General features: G+C 43.3%; 2 protein-coding genes across 3 annotated transcripts in view; one reads left to right on the forward strand and one right to left on the reverse strand.

The window, feature by feature from the left end:
* Positions 1–1,996, reverse strand: part of zc3h3 (zinc finger CCCH-type containing 3) — a 38,915-nt gene extending 36,919 nt beyond the window's left edge. The window contains exons 1-2 of the mRNA XM_042056508.1: positions 1,897–1,996; positions 45–1,230 (exon numbers count right to left, since the gene is read on the reverse strand). Of these exons, the coding sequence (XP_041912442.1) occupies positions 45–1,230; positions 1,897–1,942 (1,232 nt within the window). The 5' untranslated portion in view covers positions 1,943–1,996. The remainder of the gene's footprint in view (positions 1–44; positions 1,231–1,896) is intronic.
* Positions 1,997–2,081: 85 nt separating this feature from the next.
* Positions 2,082–10,720, forward strand: cyldl (cylindromatosis (turban tumor syndrome), like). 2 transcript variants are annotated; one of them, XM_042056509.1, is made up of 15 exons: positions 2,082–2,430; positions 2,683–3,127; positions 3,276–3,455; positions 4,217–4,298; positions 4,648–4,832; positions 5,211–5,370; positions 6,147–6,285; positions 6,413–6,523; positions 7,075–7,166; positions 7,365–7,428; positions 7,647–7,779; positions 8,047–8,155; positions 8,920–9,038; positions 9,594–9,798; positions 9,984–10,720. In XM_042056509.1, exons 2-15 carry the CDS (start codon positions 2,702–2,704, stop codon positions 10,166–10,168), a joined length of 2,190 nt encoding a protein of 729 aa, XP_041912443.1. In that variant the 5' UTR covers positions 2,082–2,430; positions 2,683–2,701; the 3' UTR covers positions 10,169–10,720. The 2 variants fall into 2 exon arrangements, with proteins under 2 accessions (XP_041912443.1, XP_041912444.1); XM_042056510.1 differs by having other exon boundaries at positions 3,282–3,455.
* Positions 10,721–12,903: the final 2,183 nt, after the last annotated feature.

Raw genomic sequence — 12,903 nt, forward strand, 5'->3', positions numbered from 1 at the left:
ACAGGTAGACTTTTCCAACAGCAACACTATCTGGAGTTTGTCACCTGTTGGGGGTCCTCCTGATGATCTTCATCCTGCTCCTGAGTTTAAAGCCCCAGGGCGAGGCTGTGCTGCTAAGGGAGAGCGGCCCAGCTTTAAGTCCCCTCTCCTTTTGGGGTGTCCAGCGGTAAACGGAGCCCTTTGCCGCGGGGCTGGTGCCCTCAGCTCTCCAGCTGTAGCGGCTGAGGCGGGTCTGTGAGGCAGCGGCCGCACCCGCCCCACCTTTGGTTCTGCCTTTCCGGAGCCTGGCTCCATCCACGGCAGGCAGGCTCTGCGGGGCTTGAAGCACTCGGGGAGAGAGGGGCTTCCGGGCCAGTTTAGCTGCGGAGGTGGTTTGGGTGGAGTGTGACACCCAAGTGTATTTGGAAGTCCTGGGCCGCCCTACGGAGGCGACTGACCGTTGGAGTGTCTGTGTGCTGGGGCTGGGTGCTCTCTTTGAGGAGACCTGCTGGGACACAGGAGACGTCCTGGAAGAAGCCTGGGGAGTGGCAGTCTTGAGGGAGGTCTGGGTGACTGCAGATGTCTTTAAAGCGGGCTGGGGACGAGTTGGTGTTGTGGAGGAGGCAGGTGCTTTCATGCCAGTCTCTTGACTCTTCACCCAGTGGTATTGGGACTTTTTCAAGGGAGCTGTAGCTGCCTGTAGTTTAGCGGAGTCTCCTTTTGGTTGGCTGGGTGGGGCAGTTTTGTGTCGACTTGGAGGAGCAAGGTTGGCATGGAGACTACTCGCAGGCGAAGAGCTTGGTCGAGCCTGAGGACCATCCGGCGCCACAAGAGGATTGACTGAAGGGTGGAGCTGAGGTTTGATCTGAACGTGTGCAGTTGAGGTAGCAGTCTTCGATGCAGAAAGTGGATTTCTGGCACTGGGGATACTCGTGGAGTCTCCCTTCTGTAGTGATGTGTGTGTCTGAGAGATTGTGCTTGTCTGTGGGGCAGTGAGTGACTTTGGAGCGGTGAGTGTGTGCGAGGTTGTATGTGTCTGTGTCTGTGCTGCAGGGTCTCTTGTCCTGTCACCTGCACTTCTGTTGTTAAGAGAGTAGGTCTTCCTCCAAGACCCTGCTGGTCGTGTGGCATATGGTTGCGAGCCAGCAGTCAAGTTGGAGAGGTGTCCAGCTCTGTGGCCATTGTCAAGACTCTGAGGAGCAACATTTTGTTGGGCACTGGTCTGGCCATTGCTGTGGTTATTGATGAGATCTTTGCAAAACAGCAGAGAAAGTAATGAAAAATTCAAACAACACTCATTTTAACACACAAGCAAGCATGTTCTTTGAGAATCCATCAGGATAGACATAGTGTTGACAGGATAAAAGACAAAGAGTGACTTCTATGTTTGAATCATGTTAGGGTTGTCACAAACAACAGTTTCCAAAAGTAGGCAGTTCAAAATAACAATACTATAATGGTACTCTAGCGAGCTAATATTAACCTAACGTTAGCTAACAGGATAGGCAATCATTAGCCTTTATGCTAACCATGGTTTGAACTAAGGCTCTGAGAAGCTAACGTCAGACGACTTGACAACAACATATCAGTGGTCAGTGATTATTTGGAGGTTGATTGTTTCAGTAGCAAATTAATCAGCTAACTGGCTAAGCGAGGTAGCAGAACAATTGTGTTAGCTGGCTAGTTAGTCAAGCCTATCACCAAAGAGCCCGTCTACGGACTGGTAGCATGCATTAAATCACGTTGCAAGTGACAGCTGAGATAGCTAGCTCAGCAAGCTAGCTGAGTTACTGATGTTTCTTTCCTCCAACACATGGTGTAATCTTAAAACTCATACACAGAAATAATCTCTCTCACATCAGGCCTTGAAACTATATAACTATAGTTTCAAAATGGTTGGCATTCCAGCTTACTTACTTTGTAACAGTTCGATCTGCCTCTTTAATGCTTCCCGTTCTTCCATATTGAAGCCAAAACAACTTCGGTCATCACCCACAGACCAATGGTATGCTTGTGACGTTTTGCTGCTGTAGCCAATCAGAATTCCAAGGGCTATGCAACTTTCGTATCAGGGTACCTCAACAAAACTCTAATCTTTGCTCTAACTAACTTCAGAATTAGCTGCCCATTTACATGCGCTTTATAGTATACAGGACGAGATGACACATCAACTGAGACAATTTAACGCAACTTAATCAAACCAAGGTTGTAGAAGTAGCAGTTATGTCAAACGTTTTTCGAAATGCAAATTCGTGAAATGGGGAATTCCTATGTTTGTCAATGATATGCTGGATAGGATAGCTTCTATCTATCCTCCCATAGCCTGTGTACCGAAGAATGAGACATCCTGAAGTAGGCGGACCGACAAAATGAAAGTGACTGCTGCTACAATTCCGGACTGTTGAAGCTAATCCACAACAACAACGACGAGGCATTTATTCCATTCCGAAGGTATGAAAACTATTGCGCATTTCCAAATGTCAATTTTCAGAGAGTGCTGTAATGCGGTCTAGTCCCAAGGTTAGCCTTAACTTCAAGTCAGTGAGATCAGTAAAGTCAGTTTCGTTATTGTTTAAGAGGAACTAATACACCTGTATGATCAGAGGCACAGATTAAGAACGATTTTAGTTTAAGGCCAAAGTTCGAGTAGTGTTCCACCGACACACTAGACTGATCGATCTGACTCTTCTCCCTTCCTTTCAGAAGTGGATCTACAAGTAAAATGGACCCAAAACAATATATGTTTTTCATCATTACCGAAAGAGATGAGAGGATACCAAGCCTCCACCCTGGTCAGATCTGCTACTTGAAAGAAGACCAATACCTACGTAAAGTTGAACAGGACTCTAAAGTGTTACCAGTGAAGTGGCTGGGGTCTAAGGAATGCGAAGTGCAGGTGGATTGCCTGCATCCGCTTTCTCCAGTAGATGCAGCGTTTCTACAGGCGCTTGACACCGAGGAAGAGAGACTGGATGCCTTTCTGAAGAAATCGGCCTTAGAAGCAGCTGCAGGCTTGAAGGAGGGTGCCCATGTTTATGTGAAGGATAAGGAGACGTGGCATTTAGGGGTACTTCTATACATTGGCAGCAGGAATAGGATGGTCGCGACCGACTGCTTCTGTGGCACATTCTTCAGGATTGAACTGCAGGTGTGTGTGTGTGTGTGTGTGTGTGGTTAGGGTATATGCAAATGCATGTCTTTAGATGATGGTTGGTGTTGGCATAAACACAGTATGGAATATCACCTTCCTCTGAATAGTCCTGGTGGAGTTCTGACCATACATCTTATCTTAACAGCTGCAGGCTAAAACGGAGGAAGTCTGGGTCCCCTTCACGTGTGTGAAGCCTGCCTCTGAGGCCCCTGTGCAGGCAGGAGACCGGGTTGTCTTCTTTCAAAACAATGAGAAACATGGCCGTCGTGGGATGGTGATGGACCTGCAAGAGGAGAATGGCGAGCCAGTAGCGTACATCTCCACTGTGAGTGAGCTGGACCAGAGCCATATGTCCTGTTGTTTACCCACTTGGATGATTTAGTCAATAGTGTGGTTTATTCAATGTATGTAGGGTGGTGTTATAGTGCAGTGGTAGCACGGTTAGCTTGCAGTAACCAGAAAAGTTGTAGGTTCAATTCCCAGCTGCCACTACTGTGCCCTTGGGCAAGGCACTTAAAATGTCATCTGACTTTCAGTTTTGTCAAATTGGGCTAGACTACCTAGACCAGTGGGGCGGGCCACACTAGTGGGGAATAGAGACATGACAGGTGGGGTGCAAGGAACAGGAGGAAATGTGTTCTTTTGTGCCTTTATCTTTAATAATGCCTTTCTTTTTTGACAAGGAAGATCATAGATTCAAAACAAAAAAGCCACACACAAACATAAGTCATAAACAGACCAACATATGAATGAAAATAATATCTGATCCAGCGGAACCATTTTGCCAGGTTGATGGGGTCAGGTGGGGCTTGAAAATTCCCATTCTTCAAAGTGGGGAATAACAGAAAAAGTTTGAGAACCACTGACCTAGACTAATGTCATACCTAAAGCACAACATTGAATCTATTCATTTTGCTGCGCAAGTATGATTCACATCTATTTAATAGCTGAACTATTCCCCCACCCCCCCATTTGTAATTAGGCAGTTATGTCATACTTGTTCTAGCATAGATTTTGTATTTCAGATGATCAAATGAGGAGAGACGTCAGTGCCTAATATTGTAAACAGGTTCTGTATCTTTTCAGGACATGAATGATCAGGGAGAGAAGGGCGGAACAATCACTGTGCCCCTGGGCTTTGTTCTAAAAGAGGAGAACCTCCCCTCAGGTAAGGATTACATTTTTCAAAATGCAACTCAATTTCATAATGCAAACGTTCAGTTTCTTTGTAAGCAGGAACAATTTAGACGTTTAGAATTTTTGTGATACTGATATGTGGGTGGTGATGATTCAGTGTTTCCCACAATTCTATTTGTGGTGGTAGGTTTGCAGAATTAACTTGAATGCAGTTTTTAACACATTAGCGCAGCGTGGTTATGATGCTAACCAGATTTAAGCACAATTTAGTACAACCTGTAAAAATCATTGTGTGGTGGTCAATGTTGATATTGTGGTGGGCCGCCACAAATAAGTCAATATATGGGAAACGCTGTGATTTGAGGATGATGTGTTGTTAGATGTGGAACCCATGGACACTGGTATTGGTATGGACACTGGTGCAGACACTGAACCAGCAAACAGCCGTTCCATCAACGTAAACTCTCGAGTGAGAGTGGGCTTGGGCAAAGGTCCAGTGCAAGGGACGGTTCGCTGGATAGGGCACCTGCCGGGAACTGATGGGATCAGAGTGGGCCTGGAACTGGTACGTAAAGGAAAGACACAAGAAGGCAGTCCCCCGTCACAGCATGATGTGATTATTATGACACCAGGGAAGAGGCGGTATACAGACTGATTTTCAATTATGTTTGGTTTGTTTTTGTTGTTGTTGTTTTTTACCCATTCATTACTTATTTTTGCTTTTACAAGTGGATGAGAGTATTCTTGATTCAATTGTTGGGTATTGGAGATACAAACAAATGTCTGAGAAATCAGAGAAAATCTATTAATATATTGCCTCTTCCATGAGGCACAATGTTTTCTGTTTTTTTCCCTCTCTTTTTATGAGGTCAGATGTGTCATTGGTTAAACATTGCAGTTGGCATTACTTCCTCTTGATCTCTGTTCTGCCCTCTTTCAACAGGACCAAAAGGTTGGAGTGGGTGATGGCAAACTCAATGGAATCCGTTATTTCTTGTGTCCACCAAGGCAAGGCCTGTTTGTGAAGATGAGCTCATGTTCACTGGATATTCATGACAGTGGCACCAGGGGAAAAGTGCCAGCCTACTCCACCAAACAATACAGTAGGACCGGCACAACTGCTACTGTACACACATCTACGACTCTTATTAACTGTTAAAGGAACACGCCACTGTTTTATAAAAATTGTGTTATTCACTGTCTCCCCTAGAGTTAGATAAGTGAGCAAAAACATTTTTGTCTCTGTGCATGCACCCAAGTAGCAGTGCTTCGCCTGTGCTTCGCCCCGATATAGTCCCATGTCAATACCTGCCTAGGAGATCGCCTCATCTTAATCTGCATTGGCATTTGTACTCGTTGTGAAGACGGAGGCCACAAGAAGTAATTAGGGATATTTTTTTTGTTGGCTCACTTTTATTCACGATGTACTATCTGGCTACAAAGGATTCCATTCACTATGCTAAGCTAACCTAGGGGGGGGCGCTACCGGACTACGGCATTGCATGCACGGAGACAAAAATGTTTTTGCTCACTTATCTAACTCTAGGGGAGACAGTGAATAACCCAATTTTATAAAACGGTGGCGTGTTCATTTAAATGTGAGGCTGCAACTGTTAATGTGACAGTGGTAGCATAGTGGTTAAGAAGCTGGGCTAGCTTGCAGTAGCCTGAAAAGTTGTGGGTTCAATTCCCGGCTGCCACCGTTGTGCCCTTGAGCAAGGCACTTAATCTCAAGTTGCTCTGGGGACAACGTAGTCCCTTGTAATAGAATTGACATATGAAAGTCACTTTGAACAACAGTTTCTGCTAAATTAATAAATGTAAAATACATTTAAATGTCAGACTGTCTTTAAAACAGAAGGTGGCGTCTCTTCTTCAGCTCTAGACTGCGATGGCAGACCTGAGAGTGAAAACGTTCCTCCTATCAACTCCGAGGATGTGAAACAGCTTCTTGTGGGTCGCATGAAGGGCATTCAAGGTCACTGCAACTCCTGCTACATGGACGCTGCTCTTTTCAGGTCAGACTTTCAAACCCGTTTGTACCATCAAGCTTATAGCCATAACCGCAACTATGCATGTGTCTTAATTATTACCATTGCTCGTTATTATCAGTTAGTAACTGCTCATGGTATTATTTGTACCCAGTTTGTTCTCATGTTCGTCAGTGCTTGACTCTCTGCTGTTCAAACCTGCTGAGCCCAAGGATAAGCCAATCCAGAGGACGCTGCTACGGGACATCGTCAACCCACTGCGCAGGTTAGGGCTCTGCATAGATGTACAGGAAAAGGTTTGGTTGTGGCCTGATCCTTTGGTTCATCTGTGAGGTGGCAAAACTAGAGTGCTATCAGGTCACTGAAAATAGACTGAAGTGACCTGAACCCAGTGTTAATCATGAAATCGCATTGAGTGTTCATAACTTGTTTGTGACAGTTTATAAGTGTGACAGTTGGGGGCAGCCGTGGCCTACTAGTTAGCGTTTCAGACTTGTAACCGGAGGGTTGCCGGTACGAACCCCGACCAGTAGGAAGTGGCTTAAGTGCCCTTGAGCAAGGCACCTAACCCCTCACTGCTCCCCGAGCGCCGCTGTTGTTGTAGGCAGCTCACTGCGGCGGGATTAGTGTGTGCTTCACCTCACTGCATGTTGAGTGTGTTTCACTAATTCACGGATTGGGATAAATGCAGAGACCAAATTTCCCTCACAAGATCAAAAGAGTATATATACTTAGACTTATACTTATAATTAACCCTCATTTACTCAGTACTCTGATCATAGCTATGTCTGTCTAAATGTTTCTGTCTATTTGTAGGGAAGGCTATGTTGAGGCTGGGAGCGTTATGAAACTTCGGAAACAACTGCAGGAGAGTGGCTACTGCGCCACCTTCACCACAGATGAAAAAGGTGAGAAATGAGATCACAGCTCTAAATAGTACTGAGAAGGAAACATGATGTACGAATTAGAAATATATGTCATAATTTCCTGTGCATTGTCCTGCGTTGCCATTCGTAGGAGTTTTAACTGTCGAACAGGACCCATTCACTTAAAACTGTTGCAGAAAATTATATGAGAGCCTATTTGAGCATTTTTTCTTCTTGCAGATCCAGAGGAGTTTCTGTCTCTGATAATGAATAAAATCCTCTCTCTGGAGCCACCTATCAAACTGTAAGTTCAAAATTAGATAATGATCTGGCCAAATGATTTGTGCCGAGGCATAGGTGGGTGACCACATGCTTGACTTCTCTCTTTGTGTGCCTGTTAAGTTAGGATTCATTACGTCATCAGATGAGACAAAGAAGTTCTCTCTGTTTCTTTCTTTCTTTGTTTTGTCTTTCTCTATGTCTTTCTTTCTTTCTTTCTTTCTTTCTTTCTTTCTTGTGCAGTTGTACAGGAGGCAGTGTACAGAGCAGTTTCTGTTACCAGATATTCCTGGATGAAACCCACAATCTGATCTTGCCCACAGTCCAGCAGCTGATTGAGCAGTCCTTCTACAGTAGCCATCTCAAACTGGCTGAGGTAATATCCTAACATACAGTATTTTGTGTGTTTGTGTTTGTGTGTGTGTTCTTGGGGCCTTTGAATCAAGTGAGTATGAGTATGATATGATAGTCACTCACTGATGCACTGGTACTTTACTTGTCTGGGTGGTGTCCTTTTCCAGTGCTTTGAAGCATAGTGAAATACTGTCACAGTTCCTCTTTTGATGGTGTTAAAACAGGTATATTCATTCTCTATGTGGGTACTTTTTTTTAATTTTCTCGGGTTTGTACTCTGTCTGTTCAGGTTCCCTCCTGTCTGATTCTCCAGATGCCTCGCTTTGGGAAAAACTTTAAGATGTTTCAAAAGATCATTCCCTCGCTGGAACTGGACATCACTGGCCTTCTTTCAGAGGGTACACACACACATACACACACACACACACACACACACACACACACACACACACACACACACACACAAATAACCACCAAAGCACACTCACATCACATACTTACAGCTGAAACCAGAAGTTTACACAGAGACCTTCTAATGAGGAGACACAGCACTCAAAAAATCCTCCATAGAAATGCATGGGTTTAGTTTGTAACGCCAATATGGCAGTTGTCTACACATATGGCAGTTGTCTACCCACCCCTTCCGCTGCAAAACATTGACATGTGAATACATTGAGCCACTCATGTGGACTGTTGTGAAGACATTGAGCCAATCATGTGGACTGTTGTGAAGACATTGAGCCAATCATGTGTTGGGTTGACTAAAAAGAGGAATAAAATGTAATAATCTTTTGGAAATTGATCTTAATGCCTTAATTTAAAAAATGAGGAACAATCCAAACTTTGAGGAAACCAGTTTTTAAGGACACCAAAAGATGATTTTTTATTCCTCTTTTTGGTCAACTTTAGCATGTGTATGCTAAGGGTATGTACATTTCTGGTTTCAACTCTATATGCAAACATGCCGTTTACAGCCTCATTAATTACATTACACATGTAGATGCATGGACTACTTTTGATGGATACTTTTGAATTTGGATTGAACATTTTGAATTTGAATAACCAGTCAAATGCTATCTCGGTGTACTGTATATGTGTGTGTGTGTGTGTGTGTGTGTGTGTGTGTGTGTGTGTGTGTGTGTGTGTGTGTGTGTGATTTTAGGCCCTCAACAGTGCCTGCTGTGTGGACGCCTTGCTAGTGAGGAGTGCGTGGAGTGTTTCAAAGATTCTGCGTTTAGCAGGAACTGCTTCAAATATTACTGCCAGACATGTTCCACTCAGGTAGATGTTTTTTTTTTGTCCCTTTTCACCAATGGGTAATTAAACACAGTCTTGGCCTCAGTACTACAGAACTCTAAACACCAGATAGCAGAGTAGTCCAGCCATTTTAAGCCAAAATGGGGGTCAACCAAGGACAAGAAGCAGAAACAGAAGCAAACTATTTTTCTCATGTGAATAGGCTACCTTTTTTCATAAAATAACAGCAGAAAACCCTGTTAAAATGCAGAAGTACCAAAATAACTATGGCTGTAGTGGGTTTATTGTGAATCATGCTGGTTTCTGTGTGCATGTTGCTTGGAGATGATGGCTGAAAAGTGACTCTGGGTAGTTTTTGAGACAGGGCCTATTTGATCTTTTAGGTTGGGAGGGGGAGATGTTGCACTGATTATGTAGTGATTAACCATAGCTTTTTTTCAGACTCAACAATACCATCCATCAAAAGAGATAAAAAAAAGACATATCATAAGATGGTACTAGAGCAAGGTGTTGGTGCTGTAGGCATCATGATTCTCTGCCTGTGGTGGTGTTGCTCATGTGATAATATGTGTCTTTTAGGTGCACAGCCATCCAAGCCGAAGGTCCCACATACGATCTCCTTCCTTTGTGCCTGAAGGTTGGTCACAAGCCATCGCTCCGCCCAGGGATGCAATGGAGCTATTCGCTGTGCTCTGCATAGACACCAGCCACTACGTGTCCTTCCTCAAGTACGGACCAGGAACCACCGACTGGGCCTTCTTTGACAGCATGTCCGACAGAGTCGGTAAGGAACGATTGCTTAAAAGCAGACCTAGCCAGATAATAAGTAATAATAAAAGTATCAGGATATTGTGTGTGTGTGTGTGCGTGTGTGCATGTACGTGTGTATGGGTGTGTGTGTGTGCATGTACGTGTGTGTGGGTGTGTGTGTGTGTGTGTTCGCTTAAATCAGTGTGTTTTGTCTTGTAGGGGATGTTGATGGCTACAACATTCCTGAGGTGCGTCTGTGCCCAGAGGTGGGCAGATACCTGGAGATGCCGGTCACAGAGCTCGCCTATTTACAGCCCAGAGACATGGACGAGGTGGCCAAGCGTCTCCTCTGTGACGCCTACATGTACCTCTACCAGAGCCCCAGTGTCTCTCTGTACCACTGACAAATACACTGTATGTGCCTGCTTGTCATCTCTCTTATTGTAATCTCTCATTGATGCCCCTGTATTTGAACTGTTGTCTCCCCAAAAGAAACTGACGGAAAATCCCCAAACTCTAAGCACTGTCAGGTGTACCTGTACCCACCAAACAAACATAACCACAACTGAATCCTTCATAATGGTACAACAGGATATATTCTGAGTTGCAATCAGAATCTTTTTTTTTACTGCATACTAACATTAGGGGTTTACTGGTTGGGTTTGGGTTTGTGTCTTTAAAAACAGACTTTTATTTGTAAATAGGCTCTCCTCACTGTTCACTTTGAATCATTGATTGCTTTAGCTATATTTATTGTTCCTTGTGATTTTGCTGGCCAAACTGAAGGCTTATAACAAGAAGGTAAAGTGATGCCAGTGGCATAGCTACTCCTCCACTCAATTTTACAAAAGGTTTAGGGGGTCTTACATAAACTAGTATGTTCTCAGGTTTTAAAAAATATCATTATCTCTTGCAAAATGTTAACCAGTACAGTGGAAGTAAAGTTGAATGTTTAGAAAGGAGTCTTTGCAGTACTTGTTTGATACATTCACAGGACTCCTCTGATCAATACACATCAGTCGCACAGACACTGAACTGCTGTCTCTTCAAATGTGTAGGCCTAGATCGAGGATGCAACTGTAAATTCTTTGTACTGTACATTGGCAGGGTAAAAATATTTCCACAATATGCTGTATGATTACTACTGATGTCTGATTTGTACATTTCAAGGACCAAAAGGGAGATAAAACTAGATGTACCGCATAGCGGTACAAAATATATCCGCCGCTCAGTCCTGCATTCTCTCCGCAAAAATAAATCACGCTTGTCAATTTTCAGTTGTCTCCATCTCCTACTCCAGTGCGGCTAGCACGGCAGTCATAATGACACATTTTTGAAATTGATTGATACATTTAGTATTCCATTGAAAGCAGTCTCTGATTACAGCAGTATTTTTTATGTTTTGAACATGACAAACCCTTTCCTTCTGGCCAACCATGTCAAGATGGCCCAAATCACTGATAAAAGTAGGATTAGAAGGGTGTGGTGCATGAAGTAAAGGTCCATTTAAAATGGAATGCAAGTGCAGACATCTGTGACAGGGAATCTTGTGACCGTTGCCCTTGACCTCTCCACACACGGTCTGAGGAATGTCATAGAGGTCAAGCTGTTCACTCACTGTTGCTTCAGCTAAAATCCACAGCAGATGAACACTCACTGACTGGAAATCAATGGAACATCCCCTCCTACTTATGCCAAGCCAATGCCAAAGTTACATGAGAGAATATTATATATATTCTCTATGGCAATACATTACAAAGCAGGAATTATGGTAACAGCTCTTGTCTTCAAGCAAGAATCAGTGGTGGTGAGAATCATCTCAGGGTAATGTTCCAACTATTTGTTTTCATAACAAACCTGGATAAGTGCATTTTCCTAATGGAAGAATGTCTTTAAGGGTTAATTCTCCTGGCAAACACAAAGCCATTCAGTACGTCTTAATCTGTTTTTACCACATTTGTAATTAAACCATATATTTACAATAATCCCCTATTCACATCAGCAACCAACAAATTGTGAGGACCTCAAGTGACAGCACGCTCACTCTTTTGTGTGTTTATCTTCTTTTTTCCTCTCCTTTTCTTCCACTTGACAATATCTACAACAGTATTGTCAGTCACATTAATTCATTCAGCGTTCTTGCAAAGCAACCTATCAGTGTGTGTATTCTATGGGTACCATTCCTATGACCTTGCTATGAACTAGAATCACCTCAGGATCACCTACAATTCACGTGGCATCAGGGTAAGGAATGGGCCTCCAGACTAGTGGGAGGGCTGGGGATGCTCAAGTAGCTCGATAGATCTCCCTGCGTAAGCAGCAATACTAGATATCAATACTACATCTCATACCGAAGGTTTCAATTCTCAGAGAAACCTTTGAGACTCCTTTCCTCCCTGTGTTTCCAGTGCCTTGCAAAAAGTATTCACCCCCATGCTAAAGTTGAATAAAAAAATCCAACCTTTAAGGACACCAATTTTCTTTGTGAATTAATAATGTATCGTAAATAAATATATGTTCTTCATTAAAATACAGGGTGCATAAGTATTCACCCCCCTATGTTAAATCTATGTTGAATTCCCATAGAGGCAGGCAGATTTTTTTTTTATTTTTAAAGGCCAGTTATTTCATGGATCCAGGATACTATGCATCCTGATAAAGTTCCCTTGGAATTTGGAATTAAAATAGCCCCACATCACATACCCTTCACCATACGTAGAGATTGGCATGGTGTTATTTCAGTTAGCCTATTAGCTGGTTTGATTTGCATTGAGCTCAATGAGCATCAAACCAGCTAATAGGCTAACTGAAATACACACAATGTCTGCCTCAATGGGAATTTAACATAGGGGGGTGTATACTTATGCACCCTGTATTTTAATGAAGAACATTTATTTACGATACATTAGTCATTCACAAAGAAAATTGGTGTCCTTAAAGGTTGGAGTTTTCCTCATTTTTTAAATTAAAGGCATTAAGATCAATTTCCAAAAGATGACTTTTTTATTCCTCTTTTTAGTCAACTTTAGCATGGGGTTGAATACTTATGCAACCCACTATAGATGTTGTCTAATCCCAACTAAGCCTGTGCAAAATTCCCTATGAGCTACACGTCCAGCCCCACCGGATGACGCAGATA

This window comes from Alosa sapidissima, chromosome 12 (assembly GCF_018492685.1).
Source record: "Alosa sapidissima isolate fAloSap1 chromosome 12, fAloSap1.pri, whole genome shotgun sequence".
NCBI classification, from domain to species: domain Eukaryota; kingdom Metazoa; phylum Chordata; class Actinopteri; order Clupeiformes; family Clupeidae; genus Alosa; species Alosa sapidissima.

Excerpts from the sequence above, each read along its gene's own strand:
- cyldl (XM_042056509.1), top strand. The coding sequence starts at position 2,702 with ATGGACCCAAAACAATATATGTTTTTCATCATTACCGAAAGAGATGAG. Across the intron at positions 3,128-3,275 it reads TCTTCAGGATTGAACTGCAG|CTGCAGGCTAAAACGGAGGA; the intron begins GTGTGTGTGTGT and ends TTATCTTAACAG. Across the intron at positions 7,429-7,646 it reads CTGGAGCCACCTATCAAACT|TTGTACAGGAGGCAGTGTAC; the intron begins GTAAGTTCAAAA and ends TTTCTTGTGCAG.